This window comes from Rhipicephalus microplus, chromosome X, assembly GCF_043290135.1.
Source record: "Rhipicephalus microplus isolate Deutch F79 chromosome X, USDA_Rmic, whole genome shotgun sequence".
Taxonomy (NCBI): Eukaryota; Metazoa; Arthropoda; class Arachnida; order Ixodida; family Ixodidae; genus Rhipicephalus; species Rhipicephalus microplus.
Window position 1 is genome coordinate 61,446,587 of NC_134710.1, and position 21,788 is coordinate 61,468,374.

At 48.4% G+C, this 21,788-nt stretch overlaps 1 protein-coding gene and 10 non-coding genes across 17 annotated transcripts in view; all 11 read left to right on the forward strand.

Moving 5' to 3' along the window:
- LOC119176099 (uncharacterized) overlaps positions 1-2,880 on the forward strand; it is an 86,516-nt gene extending 83,636 nt beyond the window's left edge. For all 7 annotated transcript variants that reach the window (XM_075876932.1, XM_037427232.2, XM_075876931.1 and 4 more), the window contains one exon: positions 130-2,880. In XM_075876932.1, the coding sequence (XP_075733047.1) occupies positions 130-544 (415 nt within the window). In that variant the 3' untranslated portion in view covers positions 545-2,880. The remainder of the gene's footprint in view (positions 1-129) is intronic.
- Positions 2,881-19,606: 16,726 nt separating this feature from the next.
- On the forward strand, positions 19,607-19,680 carry TRNAI-AAU (transfer RNA isoleucine (anticodon AAU)). The gene has a single exon. It is a non-coding gene; the product is annotated as a tRNA-Ile (tRNA).
- Positions 19,681-19,808: 128 nt separating this feature from the next.
- On the forward strand, positions 19,809-19,882 carry TRNAI-AAU (transfer RNA isoleucine (anticodon AAU)). Its single transcript has one exon. It is a non-coding gene; the product is annotated as a tRNA-Ile (tRNA).
- A 137-nt stretch (positions 19,883-20,019) lies between these two features.
- Positions 20,020-20,093, forward strand: TRNAI-AAU (transfer RNA isoleucine (anticodon AAU)). The gene has a single exon. It is a non-coding gene; the product is annotated as a tRNA-Ile (tRNA).
- Positions 20,094-20,229: 136 nt separating this feature from the next.
- On the forward strand, positions 20,230-20,303 carry TRNAI-AAU (transfer RNA isoleucine (anticodon AAU)). The gene has a single exon. It is a non-coding gene; the product is annotated as a tRNA-Ile (tRNA).
- Positions 20,304-20,440: 137 nt separating this feature from the next.
- TRNAI-AAU (transfer RNA isoleucine (anticodon AAU)) lies at positions 20,441-20,514 on the forward strand. Its single transcript has one exon. It is a non-coding gene; the product is annotated as a tRNA-Ile (tRNA).
- Positions 20,515-20,650: 136 nt separating this feature from the next.
- On the forward strand, positions 20,651-20,724 carry TRNAI-AAU (transfer RNA isoleucine (anticodon AAU)). Its single transcript has one exon. It is a non-coding gene; the product is annotated as a tRNA-Ile (tRNA).
- Positions 20,725-20,855: 131 nt separating this feature from the next.
- On the forward strand, positions 20,856-20,929 carry TRNAI-AAU (transfer RNA isoleucine (anticodon AAU)). The gene has a single exon. It is a non-coding gene; the product is annotated as a tRNA-Ile (tRNA).
- A 137-nt stretch (positions 20,930-21,066) lies between these two features.
- Positions 21,067-21,140, forward strand: TRNAS-ACU (transfer RNA isoleucine (anticodon AAU)). Its single transcript has one exon. It is a non-coding gene; the product is annotated as a tRNA-Ser (tRNA).
- Positions 21,141-21,277: 137 nt separating this feature from the next.
- On the forward strand, positions 21,278-21,351 carry TRNAI-AAU (transfer RNA isoleucine (anticodon AAU)). The gene has a single exon. It is a non-coding gene; the product is annotated as a tRNA-Ile (tRNA).
- A 348-nt stretch (positions 21,352-21,699) lies between these two features.
- On the forward strand, positions 21,700-21,774 carry TRNAI-AAU (transfer RNA isoleucine (anticodon AAU)). Its single transcript has one exon. It is a non-coding gene; the product is annotated as a tRNA-Ile (tRNA).
- The last annotated feature ends 14 nt before the right edge of the window (positions 21,775-21,788 follow it).

Below are 21,788 nucleotides of genomic sequence, written 5' to 3' on the forward strand. Positions count from 1 at the left end.
CTTCCAGTCTACGAGTATTGTACTTTCGTGAAGCGCTTAAGAGAGCATACAAGTGCTACTTTAGACGCTTGGGCAGTCGTTCTCAGCGCAGGTGCGTGTCGTGATGTTGTTGACGCCCATCTTTTGCAGCGTGACGGTGGCGGCCGAAGCGCCGCCCGACGAGAGCACCACCGGCTCGGCCCAAGTGGAGATGGAGCGGCGCCGACGGCAGCGGAACACAGAGCTGGCCACCATCTTAATCTTCATACCCGTGCTCATTGCCTGGGTACTGATCGTGCCATTGGTGTTGTTTTCCTACTCGTTCGAGAATCCGTACAGCAAGCACTTTGAAGTGGCGCTGTGGATATGCATTCCGCTGTCTACGGTGGTGCTCAGCGCTACTTGCCTCGTGAGCAACGTCTACTGGTACTACGACAGGGATGCCGGACGCTGGCGGTACCTCATACACTGCGGAAAGGGACCCGCAGGATTTTACTGGGGAGACGTGCTCACCGAACCTGGCCACGGAAAGCAGCAGCAGGTTGGCGGCGTGCAGGTCGTTTAGGAGACAGCACTGACACAAACACACGCCCAGTGATCACTGTGGAGTAGCCGGGACAAGGCTATATACCTTACCCCGGGCACTGCCTTTGGCACGGGGCACAGTTGCAACTTTTGTTTCCTGCTCTTACACGAATGGCTAAGAACAATTTCACCCAGGGGTTCTGATCAAGAAATCGCCTGGATATTGTAACGACTTAATTCTGTGCTATTACTTTTTATGCTCGTTCACTGGTGTGAGCGGCGCTTCGCAATGTCGCCAACGGCATCGGCCGGCTGTGAAGAGTAGATGTTCCCAAAGTAATACAACGGCGTGAAAGAAATTTTTACAACATGCCGTTTCAGGGTTCTTATTTCTGAAACATTTATTGCAAATGCCGTCCTTGCCATAGCTGCTGCAGTCGCCGAGTTAGCATGCTGATCTTTACTGCTATAGAGGCGGAGCTCGAAATCCTGGGAACAAGCAAGCGTTCTTACTCAAGTGAAGTTTCGTAGACATGAGCCCCATTTCTCTACTGTAAACTTTTACCACTTCAGGTAAACGTAACAGGGTCATTCCGGAGAAGCGCGAGACTATGTGAGAATGAGCGAGTATTCATGCGTGACACCGTGACACTGCTGTGTTCGTGCGTCAGCACAGCACGTCCTCGAAATTCCAGAAAGTAGCGAAACTAAGCGCTTTTGTCCACTACCACTGCACTGAGTTTGCTATTCCCTCGCCTTTGCAATAGCACTCATATAAATGCTGATGATCTTGTTTGGGGATATTGCCACCAGTGTCGAGGATCACTGCGCTCCTACACACTAATGACGATGTCTTTAAAAGGGATAAATCTTGTCGTTCAATCTGTAGCGGAAACAAAAAAAAAGTCTGCCTGTCCCAGCAAGATTGTTAAAATGGCTGATTGCGCAACAAGGTGTGGTTTTCTTATAGAATACTCACTGTGATTAATTTCTGCTTTCTCACGTTAACACCGTACTGTTGCAGACTTTCAGTCATCCTAGAAATACTTCTCACGTATCTATAGTTGAAGTGGTGCTTCATATTCACCCAACTAGAACATGCCAGGTGGCAATTCTACATTCACATGACGAACATGGACACAGGATCAATGTTAAACCTAAGAGAGATGTACCAAAATTTATGCAAAAAGTGAGTTTCAGTAAATTGACTATGTTGAATTCATAAATTTGTAATAACCAAATATTATTGCAAAAAAGTTGCTTAGCTATAGATGGAAGTAGAAGCAAAGTCGCACTCTGCTCTTTGTACCACGGGTTGGAGAGTTACGAAGACAATTTTTTTTTCACTCAGGGTGCAAATTTATAACTTCAATTTTCTTCAGTGCCCAGAACATGGCTGTGCAGAGAATGACACACTTCACCAGATGCAATTCGCATTTATGTATGTTTGTCGCCATAAATTAGAAACGTATGCTCCACAGCAATACCGTGCGACACAGGGTGAAGCTTGCGTTCGCTGGATGTACCTATACGTCGACGTCATTGTGCGGAGCATTTGCGTCGTTTTGTGCTTCGTACAAGTTTGTTGCATCTATAATCTTTCATCTTCTTTATTGTTGCCCTTTCATTGTTTCATCTTGTGCACACCACGTATTCCCCACGCACACAGCGCAGGCGTAATACACTGCGCATTCGCGAGCTGGCCCTTGAAATTGTGCTTCAAAACGAAAAAAAAAAAAGACTGGGTGGGAAATTTTGTGTTCTGCTTCTCAGCTCCCGACCCCGGGGAGCGGTTGGAAAATAAAGAAGAACATCATGCGTAGTTTGACAGATGGTGTTATGCGTGATCTTTTTGGCGACTTGAGGAGCGATTAGTGTTGTCTGTGAATGAATGTTCTTTTGTTTCACGTGCTGTACATTATTTGGCAGAGAAGCCTCGGCAAAAGCGTGTGTCCTTGTAGAAATATGCACTATGCATACGAAGGCCATCTTGCTGCAGAAGTATTGCGGGACCTCCCTGCAATGTAACGTATAATGGCCGTCTTAGTCAGGGGCCGAACCTTCGCAAACCTGTCGACATGGAGGAAAAATAGAGCTAATGTTTTTGGTGCCACACCAAGTTGTCATGTACTGATTTATTTGCAGGCGAAGCCCTTCTATCGCTTGCTCATAATCCGCGTGTTGACCATGCATGTACAACTGCATCAATAAAAAAAATTCTGCTTGGTGTTACAAGTAGTTAGAAAGCCATTAGTACGTCAAAGCCATCGGGTGATGAACTTGTACTGTTTGTACCTGTCGGTATTCAGCCAATAGCGTGTTTTCCCCGCCATGTTTTTTTTTCTTCATGAGACAAATAAACCTCATGAAACAACATTTGTGTGATACTTATTGGCTTAGGTCTGGTCTACATGAAACACTGCCTTTTTTCCCCTACATTATATTGTCGAGAAAAGATATGGTTTCGTTTAACTACAGAAATTAGTCGGCGAGGTTGGCAGCAAGAAGCTTCTGACTTTTGTTGTTAAATTTTACTTTTCAGAAAAGAAAGATGTTATTGCATATACGAGAACGAGCAGATCTGATGTTTGAATTAAGATTTGTATGCAATACACGTGTAGAGAAAAACCAATATTTCATGAGCACGCGTATGTTTAAAAGAAGTTTGTACAGTGTAAAAATAAAATAATCACGCAACTAATTCTAACTGATCCTTAATGAAGTCAAGGGAGACGCTCCTTGGCGTTTCGAATTAATCCCATCACTATAACCTGGTGTTATATGACCAGAAACAGTAACCTGAGATGGTAGAAAAGCAGGTCTGAAAATTAATATGCACAAACCTGAAGTAATGTGCAACAGTCTCGGCAGTAAGCAGACCTTTGATATAGGTGGAGAGACGCTGGTGTTAAGTAATATGTCTATTTAGGAGAGGTAGTAACCGCATAGCAGAACTATGAGAGGGAAATAACAAGAAGAGTAAGAATGGGGTGGATCACATTCGGCCAGCATTCTCAAATAATAAATGACATTTTCCCACTGACCCTCAAGAGAAAGCTCTATAACGGCTGCATCTTGCCGGTACCGTTACCTTCGGAGCAAAAACCTGGAGCCTTACCAAGTGGGTTCAGTTTGAATTGAGGACTATGCAGTGAACAATAGAATGGGAAATGATAGGTGTATCCTTACGAGAGAACGAGAGTGGAGTGGCTCAGGGAACAAGCTGGGGCTAACGATATCGTAGTTGAAATCAAGAAGAAGAAATGGACATGGGCCGGGCACATAGCACGTAGGCAGGATAACCGCTGGCCATTAAAAGTTACTGACTTGATTTCCAGAAAAGGCAAACGCATGAAGTGGAGACAGAAAGTGAGGTGGACCGATGACAGTAAAAAGTTCGCAGGTATAACGTGGCAGCAGAAAGCACAAGACCAGGTTGACTGGCTTATTATGGGAGGGGTATTTGCCCTGCAGTGGTCGTAGTCAAGCATCAGTGATGAGGATGATAATGGGATTTATTACTATACGTGCGGGTAAACACCCTGTCATCTTTAAAATCAAAAGTTGGCTGTGGGTCATTGTACTACGAATACGAGTCTACTACATTTTAAACCCATTTTCATAAAAAGACAACATTTTCTTCGCATAAAACATGGACCAGAAAGAGCTCCCACCACAAAGGCCCATTCTATTCCGAGTATTGTACAGTGAAGGCATGGAGTATATTTTAGTAGTGTATTGTGGGTCACTAGGCAGTGCACCGTAACCATTAACAGCCAGGTGCGCCATAGTTGCATGACTACATTAATTAAGAAAAGCTTGATAGAGAGCAGAGTTTACCGAATCATCAAACCACAATAAGTAATGAAACGCAACCATCAGTTCACAATCAGTAGCGACACGCAAGATATGAATCCAAGGCACAACTACAACTTGCTGTTTTCGCGATGTGTATAGATGGTTTTAAGGTCACAGGAGTTGTACCCAGGAAAATTCTTGGTCACCTCAGTTACCAGCTCCTAACATCAAAATTGTAACCGCGTTTTCAAGTTTCTTTTAAATGTAAAAAATGTCTCTGTTTTCTGATAAAAGGAACGTGCGAAAAGTTCAACGGAATCTGGTATAATTTTCTGCAGCTCAAAAGAACATTTATTTGAATATATTTTGCTAAATATCGGAAAGAAAGTGTAGAAAATCAGTGGGCTATTTACTAAAGCTCTTCTTGCCCACCGATGCTATTTTGGCACATCGGTTGACAAAACTGGATGTCATCAAGAAGCTGTGTTTGTAAACAATGAAATGTCTATACTATTCGTCGCATGCACAGTTCCTGACCAGAATACATTAGTGGAAACAGTTGCACACATTGCGCCAAGCATCCCGACTCGGTGTACGAGGCTGCAGGCCTTTGTGCTCATATTTGGGTGCACGCTAAAGAACCCCAGGTGGTCGAAATTTTTGGAGCCCTCCACTAAGGCGTCTCTCATAATCATATGGTGGTGTTTGGACGTTAAGCCCCACATGTCAATCAATCAATCAATCAATCAATCAATCAATCAATCAATCAATCAATCAATCAATCAATCGGTGTACAAGGAGATTTAAAGGAGAGCACAGGAGAGCTCCCTCATCGGAGTGTACAACGTCGCAGCACAGGTGGTGTTAATAGTGATGTTGCTTACACTGGCCGCTCACAGGAAAGTCTCAAATTTTTATCCAATAAGGAGTTCAGGCTCGCGTGAGTGCGTGAAAGGGTTTCATGACGCACGCGGCAAGCAACACGTTATTCATGTCGTGACCTGTCAGTCATGCTACCTACACTTTCGTGTTCTTCTATGCCAATCTGTATATACACCAAGATAACAAGACGAGCACGAGAGCACTTAGACATAGGCGAATAGATAGATAGATATATAGATAGATAGATAGATAGATAGATAGATAGATAGATAGATAGATAGATAGATAGATAGATATGCTTAAAGTCGCTGAAGTTTTCTAAGAACTACTTTAAAGTTAAAAATATTTTTCCATGGCTCTGCAACCTCGCTTCCTCTTTTTGGCGCTCTATGCTCTGTGCGTAAAGTTCGTGCACAGGCAGCTGTCGTGGGGAACGAACCACAACAGTGACAGCAAAAGCCCGGCCAGCTTCCGACACGTGCCACTACACCAAGGCACCTCGGCCGATCGGCGGCCTGGCCGCTCTTAACAAAGGTTACCGCGACGTGGCTCGGAAGCGGGAGCCGCTCGTTGCACAGCTACCCCGCAGCTCCAGCAAGTTCTAGTAGTAGATCTGTATGACAGCTTTTACTTTTATTTGAATGTGTTTATTTTTACACACTGCAACACCCTTGGCGCTATTGCGGGAGTGCGAATCAGGCATAACATATCAAATGCAGAGAAGAAGTCATGACTCGGTAATTCACGAACACCTCGTGGTAAAACATACGAACAACAATAAGTGTGGTCGTGTTGATGTGTGGTTTTGACCGTAACTAAAGTCATCAGCAGGATTCGGTAAAAACTATCAATTCTGCACCATCAGAACTTATCGAGTGAAGCAGGCTTGCTTGTACCTATATGCAGTGGCTCGTACCCACAATGGGAGATTGGCAATTAAACCTTGGTTAATGTGATGCATAAAAAGAAATTGCAAATTTTGATGAATGAAAATAATATCCAGACAACTAGAGAATATGAAATTGGACAATTACAAGGTTACCTACTAATAAAGTAGGTTTAGTCTACCATGTGGTGGCGTGGTCATCATCGTAGTAGCAGTATTCACTGTAGTATTAGTAGCAGTATTAGTCGTAATAGTAGTATCAACAGTAGTAAGCAAAACGCAGGCTATGTACCTAAAAAGGAGAGTGAATAAAAAACTGAATACAACGAAATAATGATAATGGAGCTCGAAATTAGAATGAAGATGCATAGACGCTTTTCTTCAAATAGGTAAAACGTATTTATGATAACAATTATCACTTCCATCGCCATTATGCTCGAAAAAAAGAATAATGACGCTCGATTGGCAAAAAAATACCGGAACCACAATTAGCATTTTCATTATTTGCGTCATTTAGGCACTCAATATATATATATATATATATATATATATATATATATATATATATATATATATATATATATATATATATTGTAACGAAGAGAAAAGAGACAACACCTGATCGGATCCTGGGCCAGCTGTTTATTTGTTTGTTTGCTTGTTTGCTTGTAGCCTATAATCCATGGCTCATACCCACTCTGGGGGATTGGCCAAGAGAACATATAGTCTCATATGGACGATACCAACATTATTGCTTACAACGAAAAAAAAATGGGGCGGGGAGTTGTATAGTGAAGACAGTATGTTAAAAAAAGAAAGAAACCAAAGATTTAGATAGTGAGAAAAAAGAATCAATAAGAAAACAGACACTAATAGCTATATTTTGATTTTGGGAGCCGTCCAGACAGCTGGTTTTGCCAAACCCAATTAATTTTGTATGTCACGGATTTATCCAGATTTGAAAAATTACTTTTCGACGCGGTTTTTTTGAGTACCTGTTAACGTGGGCTTTATGTTGAAAAACGTTTAGAGTCTTGAATAAAATTACACACCGCATCGAATGCATCTCTGTGGTGACTTCCCAAAACAGAGGCATCAAAATTTAGAACAATTTCTTCTTATATCTAACCCCTGATAAGTATTCTAACTCGAGAAGTACTGAAGTTACTGGTCCATCGAGTGATGCTCGTGCCAAAGCATCTGTCAATTTATTTAATTGTAATCCGCAGTGACCTGGGACCCACACTAATTTGAGGAGTTTTAAATGCGGCGGCGCTAATGCGTGGAATGCTGCTAGGGCACGAGATTGTTCGGAGGTTGTCAGAGCTGCACACACCGAAAGTGAGTCTGTTAGGATGATTGAACTGGTCTCAGTCGTGGGAATTTTACGAAGAGCTAAAATAATAGCTACTAGCTCGACTTCAAATATAGGAGGGAAATCTGGAAGCCTTACTGAAAAATACCAGCCGAGAAAATCAGACGCAATTCCTACGCCTGCCTTTTCATTGTTGACAGAAGCATCTGTAGCTATTACATGTTTTGTTTCTGCATGTACCAAGTAATCGTTTAATGTAGTGGTCAAAACTCTAAGAGATTGAAACTTAGCTTGTGGGGGGAAGATTTCATCGTACTCTAATCTAATGTTGAGGGTTGAGGAATTAGTTTCAATTACTGTGCTAATGTCTACATTTATGCAATCCAGTTTCTTTTTAACAAAAATTATCTGAGGGGTATGAAATCGAGGCCAATGTGCAAGAAAGAAAGAGTCAGGGCCACTGATAGATGCGTACTCTGATATTCGCGCCGGTAAACTGTAGAACATTATAGAAGTTTGAACCGTTAGAATGCGGAATCGACAGAGGAGTGTTGGCAATCACGCTTCTTGATACAATACATTCTTATTCTGCCTCTTCTTCCTCGCTCTCCTAGCATGCGCGTCTGTGCCAGAGTGCCAGTTTTATCTTCGTCATCACACTCAGCCATCACTGCAAGCATTGTCGATGGGCCACACGACAATCTTCATGTGGGTGAGGCTAGCTGCAGCAGTTGACATTGCTTCAGGTGGGGGAGTCGGCTGCATCGTCGTGGTCGGCCCCGACAACGCTGGAAGTTTGTTGAAATTGGCTCCGGTGGCCGACACTGGCTATGTCGCCTGGGCCGTTCGCCATGTCGTGGTGGGGACTGGATCCTGGTTGGTCCCTTTGTTGATGATGACTCCGCGGGACGACAGTGACTGTCGCGTGGCAGTCTGCAGCCTCGGCCACGCTATGACTTTTCAGAGAAAGCAGTTCGCCTTTGATTTTCCCTTGGTGGACCGAGCCGGCATTCTCGTGGTAGAAGTTTCCTGTGGTGGCCTGGTTTTCTTAGGGATGGTTCTGGCGGGCGGCCCCGACTGAATCGACATGGTCGCAGGTTGATCACAGAACGCTTACCTTTGTGCCACCACATTTTAGAAAACAGGGCAGGAAATGGTGGATCCGGCAACGAAACAAGTCGCATCTTACGCAGCCGTCTGCGCAATTTTCGGCGGATCGAGGGATGTTTTTCGGTGCGATTAGACATCTGCACTAACTTGGGGTGAAGTCTTCGTGCTGACCTGTGGCGTGGCTCCTGCGCCATGACTTGCGTAGTCCGTAACTTGCGCAGCGTTGTCGCTATGGGGCTTCCGGACGCTATAAAGTCGGTGATTCTTGAAGCCGCGCTGCGTACTGGCAGGAGATCCTCGACGGAAGCCGTTCAGAAAATCGGAGACTCTACCGATTCAGGTGGTGCATGCGTCGCACTCATATCCTCTTCCGTCTGGTCAGATGGGATGTTATTAGACTCAGCGGAAAGACCTGTCTCATTAGGTGGTAGAACGTCCAGTAGGATGGGGGCCGGTGCCTCTAAGTCGGCCGGACGACTTGCGTTGGGGCCTCTTCCGGAGCGTTGCGCAAAGATTGCCATCAGGGACCCGCCGGACACAGCTGCACAGTCGGGTCGGTGCTCCTCAGGAGCTCTAAATACGACAGCAGAAATGCTTGTGCAAGGCCGAGTTACACGATCGTTAATGTTCCCTACATCTTGGTCACCGAGAGATGACAGGATGGTAGGGGCTCGAATTGCGTACTCTAGGTCGGGCTTTTCCTGAGTTCCGTCCTGAGAGAAGGTCGAGTTGCATGGGCAGGTGGCACAGGGAATCGGACCGAAAGCAGCCATGAGCTTGAAGCTCCACATAGCCCATGACTGCTGCTTCCAACCTTCATACTGGTGCCACGCCACTGCATCTTCCAGAAGACGGTCTATGGCCACATACCATTTCTTATTCTCTGTCCAGGCTGCGCGCATTGCTAGCACGTTGACGGTTGCCACCCAGCTGTCGGCTTCGTTTCGGAACCCGTTCAATTACGGCAGTTCGTAGGTGAACGGTGATGGTGGGGCGGCACGTGAGAATGCGGATATCACTGAGGCAACGCCGTCGAGCTGGTCTGAGAGCTGCAGGAGGGTGCCCCAAAGCTGCCTGCGTTGCTCCAATGGGCTTGCTTCAAGGTCGTGCGAGGCAGCTACATTCAACACGGCGTTAGTGGCACGCAATTCTGGCAACTTTGTAGGAGCTCGCTCGCAGATGGACGCTGTCAGTTCGTTAGTCTTGACGCGGAGTAGCGCGATGGTACGCCGCAGGTTCGCGCCGCTGTCATGTGTGAAGCCCGAAGAGTCGGTGATCATGGTCTTCGAATAAGTAGCGGTTGCAGCACTCACGCCGGTGAGAATGACGAGCAGAGAAGCCTGGACGGCGTTCCATAGCAGCTCGAATGTTGAAAGAGTGCGGCAACGGGAATGTAGGCCATGGGAAGCGTGAGCGGCATTCCCAAAGGACAGGAGCCGGTGCGGATCCCTGCCGTGAAATGGCGGCAGGGTGTCAATAAGGTCATGCCCTACAACCCCAGGGTAGGCCTGGACACCGTCCACTGGTGGTCTGAAGGGTAACTGAAGTGGCGGGTGGGACCCCATTGTCAAGGAAGCGTGAACGGCGTTCCTCGATGGAGAAGCCCACGATGCCGATGAACCACGAAGACACTTACCGGTGGCTTCCCGCAGATGATTCACTTGTCGAACTGTGCCATTGTAATGAAGAGAAAAGAGGCGACACCCGATCCTGGGCCAGCTGTTCTTATTCTGCCTCTTCTTCCTCGCTCTCCTAGCATGCGCGTCTGTGCCAAAGTGCCAGTTTCGGTCTTCGTCATTACAGTATATATATTGTTAAGCGGTTTATTGGCGGACACTCAGCGATGATTCACGACAGCGACAGTCAATGCGGGGATCGACTCTCTGCGCGAGCTGCTCTTCTTATGAAAAGGGCGACCCACTAGAAGGCGCTGAAGAGGACGACCCACTGTTCAAAGGCTTTACCACAACTACCCCGGGTACGAAAAGGGAGCCGCCTGGCGACCTAACAGCTGGTTACAATGAGCGGGTCATGGTGGGCCTTGAGGCGCTCCACGTTAACAATGTCGCGTCCTCGACGACGCATGTCCGAAGATGGTTCGATGGGTTCAATCAAGTAGTTGACAGGGGAAGTGCATTTGACGACACGGTAGGGGCCTTCGTATTTGGGTAATAGTCTTGAAGATAGGCCAGTTGCAGTAGTAGGGATCGAGAGCCAGACGAGCGCTCCAGGGAGGAACGTGGGCGCAGTAGTGCTGGCGCCAGCGCGAATTCTTTTTTGCCGCTCTTGATCATGCGCAGTAAAGGTCTTTGCAAGCTCTCGACACTCTTCAGCAAGCTTGGCTGTAGCAGAAATAGGTGCCCACTCAGACGGATCTGGCCTGTACGGAAGTATCGTGTCGATGGTGTGTGACGGGTGCCTTCCATATAATAAAAAGAAAGGTGAAAAGCCACTAGTGCTCTGAGGGGTGGTATTATATGCGTAGGTGACGAAGGGTAGATTGGAATCCCAATTTGTGTGATCGGCGGCGACGTACTTGGAGAGCATGTCGCCGAGCGTACGGTTGAAGCGTTCGGTGAGGCCATTCGTCTGCGGGTGGTAAGCAGCAGTTTTGCGGTGAACAACGTTGCACTCTTTGAGAATGGCTTCAACGACTTCAGACAAGAAGACACGGCCTCGGTCACTGAGCAGTTCCTGGGGTGGACCGTGTCGCAGAATGAATCGTTGGAGCAGAAAGGAGGCGACATCGCTCGCTGTAGCCGCTGGAAGAGTGGCCGTTTCGGCGTATCGCGTGAGGTGGTCCACAGCAACAATGGCCCAGCGGTTACCAGCCGATGTTAGTGGAAGTGGCGCATACAAATCGATGCCAACGCGCCCAAACGGCCTGGCAGGGCAAGGTAGAGGTTGCAGACTTACCGGCGACAGTTGCGTTGAAGTTTTGCGTCGCTGACATTCTATGCAGGAGCGAACGAATTTCTGCACGTAGCGGTACATGCCGCGCCAAAAGTACCGTTGGCAAATGCGGTGGTAAGTCTTCGATACCCTGGAGTGCGCACATTGCGGATCAGAATGAAAGAATTCGCATATGTCAGAGCGCAGACTGCGAGGTATGACTAGTAGCCACTGGCGGCCGTCACCGTTGTAATTGCGTCGGTGGAGGAGGTCGTCGCGAACGGCGAAATGGTGGGCTTGACGATGCAACGCGCGAGTGGATGGAGTGGATGGATCAGTCAGCAAGTCTATCAGTGAGACAATCCATTGATCCTTGCGCTGTTCAGTAGCAATGGCATGAATGCTAATCGAAGAAATGGCAAGGTGAGACACTGAGTTGTTGGCATTGTCGTCAGGCAAGGGAGAGCGCGACAGGGCGTCGGCGTCAGCATGTTGCCTTCCATTGCGGTACAGCACGCGGATGTCATAGTCTTGCAGGCGAAGTGCCTACCGGGCGAGACGGCCTGAGGGATCTTTCAATGACGACAACCAGCATAGTGCGTGGTGGTCGGTGACGACATCAAATGGGCGACCATACAAATAAGGTCGGAACTTTGCAAGGGCCCAGACGATTGCCAAACATTCTTTCTCGGTGACTGTGTAATTAGTCTTGGCTTTAGTAAGCGTACGGCTCGCGTACGCCACGAAATATTCCGGGAACCCTGGTTTGCGCTGCGCAAGGACAGCGCCGAGGCCGACACCACTGGCATCCGTGTGTACCTCTGTAGGGGCCGTAGGGTCGTAGTGGCGGAGTATGGGAGGCGACGTCAACAAACGACGAAGTGTTCTGAAAGCGTCGTCGCACTGTGATGACCACGAATGGAGAGGCCCGTTACTTCCGAGAAGCTTCGTCAGCGGCGATATGATAGTCGCGAAGTTTCGAATGAAGCGCCGAATGTAGGAACACAGTCCTACGAAACTGCGCCGTTACTTGACGGATGTCGGCTTGGGGAACTCGGTCACGGCTCGAAGCTTGGCTGGATCAGGGAGAATTCCGTCCTTGGACACGACGTAGCCGAGTATTGTCAGCTGCCGAGCTACAAATTGGCCCTTCTTTATGTTCAGTTGCAGACTGGCGTTGCTCAGACGCGTTATAACATGCCGAAGGCGTTGAAGATGCGTCGAGAAGTCAGGAGCGAAAACGACGACGTCATCGAGGTAGCACAGGCACGTGTGCCATTTCAGGTCACCCAGAACTGTATCCATCATGCGCTCAAAGGTGGCGGGCGCATTGCACAGCCCAAACGGCATAACGTTAAACTCGTACAAACCGTCGGCGGTGACAAAAGCGGTCTTCGGTCGAGCGTCCTCAGCCATAGGTACTTGGCAGTACCCTGAGCGCAAATCGAGGGATGAAAAGAATTCTGCTCCTTGCAGGCTGTTAATCGCGTCATCCACCCGCGGTAGTGGATACACGTCCTTACGAGTGATCTTGTTAAGGCGTCGGTAGTCCACACAGAACCACACATAACCGTCTTTCTTCGTAACGAGAACAACAGGAGATGCCCAGGGGCTGCTAGAGGGGCGAATAACATCGCGGCGAAGCATGTCGTCAACTTGCTCGTTGATTACACGGCGTTCTGTGGGAGATACGCGATATGGACGTTGCCGCAGCGGTGGCTGTGCGCCTGTGTCGATGCGATGCGTAACGGTAGATGTGCGGCCGAGAGAAGGTTGAGCGACATCGAAAGAACAGCGGAATTCTTTCAACAGGCCCAAAAGCTGGGAACGCTGGCCCTGCGTAAGGTCGTCGGGTAAGCAGAGACCGAATATATCATCGGATGATGAAGCAGATGTCGAAACAGCACCAAGCGTACAGGAACTTGAGCAGTGCATGTCATCGGGTTGATCCATAACTTGCGCGTCTTCGATGGGTTCCACGCTGCCGAGACATTCCCCTCGCACCAACGTAACGCTGTACGGAGATGAGTTCACAACAAAAATAGTGGTGCTGCCATGAGTGAGTTGCACAGTCGCGAAAGGAACCAGCAAGCTTTTTCTTATGAAAACACTATGAGATGGCGAGAGGAGTGCAGCGGTGTCAGAAAGGCTTGCGCAGTAGAGCGACACCGCAACGGACGAGTTTGCAGGCATTTGAGTGTCGTCTCTGACGAGTAACTTGCTTGCAGCGAATGGACTGTCGGCCGGCGTCAAAGAAGAGAATGGCGTGAGTTCTATTTCTGCTGGTGCGCAATGAATGACGGCGTCGTGGTGGGCGTGGGCGAGAAAATTCCATCTAAGGATGACGTCGTGAGAGCATGAAGAAATTATGATGAATTCGACCGCATACATCACGTCCTGAATCATAAGGCGGGCTGTGCACATCGCCGTAGGGTGAATACTTTGGGCGCTGGCTGTACGGAGGGAGAGCCCACAAAGCGGCGTGGTAACTTTGCGCAGTAATCGACTAAGTTTTCCGTCCATCACGGATACAGCGGCTCCAGTATCTACAAGGGCAGATGCACGAATGCCATCCACAAGCACGTATATCACGTTCGACGGGCTTTCCTGAGGGCTTCCGCAGTTCGACAGCGTCGCAGCCCTTGCCTCGTGGACTGCGACGACTAGTTTTCCTGGTCGCCCTCGAGTGGACGTGGCCGCATTGGCGACAGTGAGCGACGTCGTGGAGATGGTGAACGGCGGGTAGACGGAACGGGGCGGGACGACGGTGACATAGGCGGCGGTTGGTATTATAAGAGCGGCTGGACTGGCTGGGAAAGTTGGAGGCGACCTGCGGTTGCTGCACACGATTGCAATAGCGTGCTACATGACCGACGCAACCACAAGCAAAGCAGATGGGGCGATTGTCAGCAGTGCGCCATTGGTTTGCGGGTCGCATCCATGTCGCAGAACGCGATTGGCGAGCCGGCTGCTGGTATGAGTGCAAGGTAGGCGGCACTCGGGGCACGTGGGTGACGCCGGCGTATGTAGGCAAGACAGTTTCTCCGAAGGCCTGGGGCCTCGCGACGGTTTCGGTGTAATTTAGGGGAACAGTTGCAGAAATCGGTGGGAGCGGCCTGGCAACAACTTGGGCGTAGCTGAGTGGCACAGATGCAGGAGGCGGCTGGTGGTATTCAGGGACGACCTCCACGATTTCCTGCTGAATGGCTCAGCGAAGCGGAGGTAGAAGTGTACTTGATGGCTGTTGAGCATGTTGTGGGGAAGCAAAAGCCAGTAGAGAGACCTGGCGGGCAAATCCCTCACGCACGAACGACTTGATTTCGGTGAGCAAGGTTACGTGGTCAGGAACTGCTGACAAGGCCGAGAGATCAGCATCACGTGGTGGCGGTCGACGGGTCATCAAGCGCTGCCGCCGCAGCTCGTCGTAACTTTGGCATAACATGATGACTTCTGCCACAGTGCGGGGGTTCTTTGCCAGGAGCATGGTGAAGGCATCGTCGACGATGTCTTTTAGAACATGCGTGATTTTGTCAGCCTCTGACATGTTCAGGTCGACTTTCTTGCACAAGTCAAGGATGTCCTCGATATAACTTGTGAAGGACTCGCCGGTCTGCTGGGCTCATTCAGGTAAACGCTGTTCAGCTTGCAGCTTACGAACGGCCGGGTGGCCAAACACGTCGACGACAGCGGTTTTAAAAGCGGACTATGTCGGGAAATCAGATGCGTGGTTGTTGTACCACATGCCGGCCACAACCGCGAGATAGAAAAACAGGTTGCCGAGTTTACCTGCCTCGTCCCACTGGTTGGGGACGCTCACGCGTTCGTACATGGCCAGCCAGTCCTCGACGTCGGTGCCATCCGCTCCGGTGAAGACAGGAGGGTCGCGAATGCGGGGGACACCGGGACATGGAGTCGGCGTAGGAGGAAGCGTTTGCTGGGCGGCGTCTTGGTGCATGGTTGGAGGCACGGTACGGGATCGAAGCTCGAAGGGCATCGAATGCGGACCGAAGGTGTTTGAAGGGCACAGCACTCTCAGCACTCTCCACCAAATTGTTAAGCGGTTTATTGGCGGACACTCAGCGATGATTCACGACAGCGACAGTCAATGCGGGGATCGACTCTCTGCGCGAGCTGCTCTTCTTCTTATGAAAAGGGCGACCCACTAGAAGAAGCTGAAGAGGACGACCCACTGTTCAAAGGCTTTACCACAATATATATATATATATATATATATATATATATATATATATATATATATATATATATATATATATATATATATATATATATATATAAATATCGATAGATAGATAGATATATATAACGAAATTTCTCTTAATGCTGTAGGTCCGTGTGCTGAGATTTGGGTGCATGTTAAAGAACACCAGCTGGTCAAAATTTCCGCAGCTCTCCACTATACGGCGTCTCATAATCATATGGTGGTTTTGGGACGTTAAACCCCAAATATCAATCAATGTAATTTCTCTTATTTGGTTCCGAATATTTAATGCCACATTATCACTACTTCTTTAATTAGGGACGCAATCACCGGGATTATTCAAAAGGCAGACGCGTCGGGCCCCCGAAACGCACCTTGAAAGCACGGACAAATTAGAATTGGTCCCTTAGAGTGCGCCAGCGAGCAATGGCTGTGGTCCGAAAATTGAGACAGAGCTTCGTTTTTTGGACAAACAAAATCGTATTCTCAAGTACGGCTGACCGAACAACACACAAACATGCACACTCGGCAATAACCGAATACAATACGTCACGAATCATAAGATACTCAAAACAACGCGCTATGCAACGCGTTAAGATACACTGGAAACAACGAACACAGGGATCAACACGCGTCACATTGCAATCTGGTGCGTTAACAAACAAATACACTTATTTACTAAAATGTTCATAATACGAATTCAGTCCATAGTTCTCGGAACAAAGCTTGAACGCTTCTCTCCAAGGAAACACTCTGTTTAAGTCCAGAGCCGGTTGTCGTTCCGCTGCTCCCGAAGTTTCTCCTCCAGGAAATCTGAAGTCGTCAAATGTCCGCACTTAAATAAGAAGACTTTTTCACCGGTAACACGTCGGCCACTCACGCGCTGCGACTGCAGATCATGTCTTCGCCCACGGGTGGTAAGCACGCACTTTTATCTTGCTTGTAACACAAGCTTTCACCCGCAGGTAGAAAACCTCTTTAGTACATCCTGTTATTCCCTCTGCTGCTAGTTTATATGCACTAGCTGAAAGGTTCCCGTAACTTTGATACGTTATGTCGGCACGCCGCACAGTCAAGGCTGTGGAAAGGGTGGGACCTCTCTCGTAACGCGACACAACTCTGCACCACCACACCCCTTTCGTTCGAGATTTTTCCAGATGCCGCTGAGCAATAGATGTGAAGAGGTTGGTCGGGGTAGCGGTGGTGCCTTCAAGGGGAAGAGAAGGCACGTGTGCGGCTTCGTGTAATGTTTTTTTTTCTGTGTTGCGGCGGCTTCTGTCTAGCCCGAACGGCACCCGGTACTGTCACCTCTACTATTATTTCTGGGCGCGCACTTTGTTGGGCGCTCGTTTGTGACACGTCCCTCCACTTTAAGAATATTACCTCATAATATTTAAAACCACACGAATGAGGGCGAATAAAGAGCTACATTACAAAATTCCCATATACAGAGTCCCTAACTCAGTCCATCGCTCGTGGCGCATATTATTCACAATAAAACACTCGATATTTTTTTACATGGCAATTCAATTTCACAGCACATGAAATATAACCAGCGGTACATGAGTACAACAATCCATCACACGTTTCAAACAATACGAACGTACAAGGGTCTTTATACAACAATTAATTGCACAATTATATTGATCAGATTACGTCACCACAATATACACTTAGGCTCACTCGTCAAACATGACCCTGGGTAACAATAACACTACACATTGAAGTTACACACTGCTAAAAACATTACTGTTCAACCTCAACACCTATCCTGCGTGCTTCATGTCGCGCTTGCGCCCTTTTTTTCGGTGCTCGCTCCATCTCTTCTTATTTTTCTTCTTTCTCTTCTGCAAAGCCATGTCGAACGGCGGCGTCTCTGCCATCGTTGATACTTTCGACTATGCTAAGGTGTCATCACGTTTCAAGGGTCGTTGCTGGTTCTTCGCCAGATTGTACACGACGTAGCATTGAGCCGGACTGATCGACTTCATCAGCATTGATCTCTTTGTTGACGGTGGTTGTTCTGCTGCAGTCTCACCTGCACGGCATGTTTTCCCGTCGAACAACATGACCACACGGTCCTTTCTTTGCAGCTAGGCTTCATCTTGAGCTCGGGTGAAATCCGTCGCACGATTGTTCTCAATGTATCCCGCGGTTCCTGCGTTGACGAAGGTCTTCCCCCAAGCGTTCTGGATCGTTCTGCCCTCGAGCTCTGTCGATGTTCCCGATGATGAGGTCGTACAGGGGGATCGACATGCACAGGGCACTTGCTTTCCCGCAGAAGTAAGGGATCTCAACCTCGATCTCAGCTTCAGGAAGCATCCGAATCATACTGTCAATTCGCAAACCGGCCTCGTTTTGCCTGTTAGCTCGCTGTCATGTACCCAACTCCTCCGCACGATATTTGTGGTGCTTCTGGTGTTAATAATACCGTGATCCGTCTTCCAGCAATTTTCCCAGGCAGCGTTGGCATTCCAGCCGTTACACCTGTCTGGCTCGTTATCATGACAGCACCCACAAAAGGAAGTTTCTTCCCGTTTTCCAGCTCCACAAATCCGTCGCAGATGTCTTCTTCGCCCTTTGGTGGCGCATGTACACAGGCTACTTGGTCAGTTTTATTCTCTTCGTTACGACATGCGTCTGCCTTGTGCCCCGTCTGATCATATTTAAAACATGTCGTCACACAGGGACACGTAAAGTTGGTTCAACAACTGTTAGCGCCATGATCCACTCAGTTATACAGAAAGCATCACGTAACACTCTCGGATGTATGCTTCTTTTCTTCAGGCGCCGGTTTCTCTTGAGTCTTCTAAACTTTCTTTCCTGACTTTGGAGAGATTCGGGCCACCTTGTGCTTACAAGAAATGATCGGCCAATTCAAGCATGTCTTAAATTGACGTAGCTCTCCTCTCTTTCATGCACAGCAACCAACTAGGGTGGCAACTGGTGAGAAACTGCCCTCTGATAAGGAGCTCTCGAAGCACAGCGTACACCTGTGCTGTTCCAGAACGCTCGATCCATCTGTTAAAACATTGGTTCAGCCGGGCAGCGTACCGTGCAGGCGTCTCACCATCAGCTGGGTTAACAGTCAGAAATCTGTCTCGAAAGTCTTCCACAATGAATCGGAAGCATTTCAGTAAAGCAGGCTACACTTTTGCATAGTTAGCTGCATTGGTTGGCGTCAGCTTACCGTACACAATGAGCACTTCGCCACTCAAGCAGGTACTCAAGGCAGTTGCCCATTGATGTTCCGGCCCATTCTGGCTCCTAGGGATCGTCTCAAATCTGGGAAGATATGACGATTGTTATAGCGCGAGAACAGAATGACGACAAAGGGACAAGAAGACGAACGCTATTTGTCCATTTGTCGTCGTTCTGTTTTGGCTCTATAACAAACGTCATGTTATACCAACTAGCCCAAACCGCCACGCCGTGAAGGTACGCATTGAGGTTGTCCTCCTTCTCTTTAAATGCAACGAGCTGTTTGCTTGGATTTAAGCGGAAGCTATTGTCTTACCCTTCGTCGCTTTCAGCTCTAGTCTGGACGGGAGTTTATATCCGTTGCTGCGAAGAGAGCCGTTCGAGTTCTATTTAGTGCGGCCGCTGCCTTTCCCTCTCAGTCAGGGGAGACCCTTCGCCAACGTTGTGGTAATTCCTGGATGGATCAAGCTTTTTGCTGTCAAACACTGCCCCGAAAATTTATCTCCACGTACGCGGCATGCTTTGTGTGCGTGACCACCAGAGGCCCGAAAAAGCGTGTCCTTCCTGTCCAGATGCCGCGGCAGGCCGTTTTCGAGTCAGCTGCGATTCTCGGATAGACACAGATGCCAAGGTTTCAAAAAAATCAGCATTCACAACTGCAGCAAAGTGGTACTTGTGATACCGCAAAAGATCCTTCAAACGAATGAATAGCGTGAACATGTGCTGCTTTTTTTATTGATGATGACCGAATGTGTACCGAAGGTGTATGCCCAGTGTTAGAAGCCGCACTCGCTACTGCGGCCTGCTAGCTCAGTCGGTTAGAGCGTCGTGCTAATAACGCGAAGGTCGTAGGTTCCATCACTGCGCAGGCCAATTGTGTTCTACTGGCCGTCACTTGGTGTCGGGTGTGTAGCTAGACAATTTAAAGACCAATTTATTGATGATGACCGAATGTGTACCGAAGGCGTATGCCCAGTGATAGAAGCCGCACTAGCTACTCCGGCCGGCTAGCTCAGTCGGTTAGAGCGTCGTGCTAATAACGCGAAGGTCGTGGGTTCAATCCATGCGCAGGCCAGTACTTTTTATTGTGTTATACTGGCCGTCACCTGGTGTCGGGTGTGTAGCTAGACAATTTAAAGACCAATTTATTGATGATGACCGAATGTGTACCGAAGGCGTATGCCCAGTGTTAGAAGCTGCACTAGCTACTTCGGCCTGCTAGCTCAGTCAGTCAGAGCGTCGTGCTAATAACGCGAAAGTCGTGGGTTCGATCCCTGCGCAGGCCAGTCCTTTTTATTTTGTTCTACTGGCCGTCACTTGGTGTCGGGTGTGTAGCTAGACAATTTAAAGACAAATTTTTTGATGATGACCGAATGTGTACCGAAGACGTATGCCCATGTTAGAAGCCGCTCTCGCTTCTGCGGCTTGCTAGCTCAGTCGGTTAGAGTGTCGTGATAATAACGCGAAGGTAGTAGGTTCGATGCCTGCGCAGGCCAGTACTTTTTATTGTGTTCTACTGGCCGTCACTTGGTGTCGGGTGTTTAGCTAGACAATTTAAAGACCTATTTATTGATGATGACCGAATGTGTACCGAAGGCGTATGCCCAGTGTTAGAAGCCGCACTCGCTACTCCGGCCTGCTTGCTCAGTCAGTTAGAGCGTCGTGCTAATAACGCGAAGGTCGAAAGTTCGATCCCTGCGCAGGCCAGTATTTTTGTTGTGTTCTACTGGCCGTCACCTGGTGTCGGGTGTGTAGCTAGACAATTTAAAGACCAATTTATTAATGATCACCGAATGTGTACCGAAGGCGTATGCCCAGTGTTAGAAGCCGCACTAGCTACTCCGGCCGGCTAGCTCAGTCGGTTAGAGCGTCGTGCTAATAACGCGAAGGTCGTAGGTTCAATCCGTGCGCAGGCCAGTACTTTTTATTGTGTTCTACTGGCCGTCACCTGGTGTCGGGTGTGAAGCTAGACAATTTAAAGACCAATTTATTGATGTTGACCGAATGTGTACCGAAGGCTCAGTGTTAGAAGCCGCACTCGCTACTGCGGCCTGCTAGCTCAGTCGGTTAAAAGGTCGTGCTAATAACGCGAGGTTCGTAGGTTCGATCCCTGCGCAGGCCAGTAATTTTTCTTGTGTTCTACTGGCCGTCACCTGGTGTCGGGTGTGTAGCTAGACAATTTAAAGACCAATCTTTTGATGATGACCTATTGTGTACCGAAGGCGTATGCCCAGTGTTAGGAGCTGCACTCGCTACTCCGGCCTGCTAGCTCAGTCGGTTAGAGCGTCGTGCTACTAACGCGAAGTTCGTAGGTTCGATCCCTGCGCAAGCCAGTATTTTTTATTGTGTTCTAATGGCCGTCACCTGGTGTCGGGTGTGTAGATAGACAATTTAAAGACCAATTTATTGATGATGAACGAATGTGTACTGAAGGCGTATGCCCAGTGTTAGAAGCCGCACTCGCTACTGCCGCCTGCTAGCTCAGTCGGTTAGAGCGTCGTGCTAATAACGCGAAGGTCGTAGGTTCGATCCCTGCGCAGGCCAGTACTTTTTATTGTGTTCTACTGGCCGTAACTTGGTGTCGGGTGTGTAGCTAGACAATTTAAAGACCAATTTATTGATGATGACCGAATGTGTACCGAAGGCGTATGCCCAGTGTTAGAAGCCGCACTAGCTACTCCGGCCTGCTAGCTCAGTTGGTTAGACCGTCGTGCTAATAACGCGAAGGTCGTGGGTTTTATCCATGCGCAGGCCAGTACTTTTTATTGTGTTCTACTGGCCGTCACCTGGTGTCGGGTGTGTAGCTAGACAATTTAAAGACCAATTTATTTATGATGACCGAATGTGTACGGAAGGCGTATGCCCAGTGTTAGAAGCCGCACTCGCTTCTGCTGCCTGCTAGCTCAGTCGGTTAGAGCGTCGTGCTAATAACGCGAAAGTCGTAGGTTCAATCCCTGCGCAGGGCAGTACTTTTTATTGTG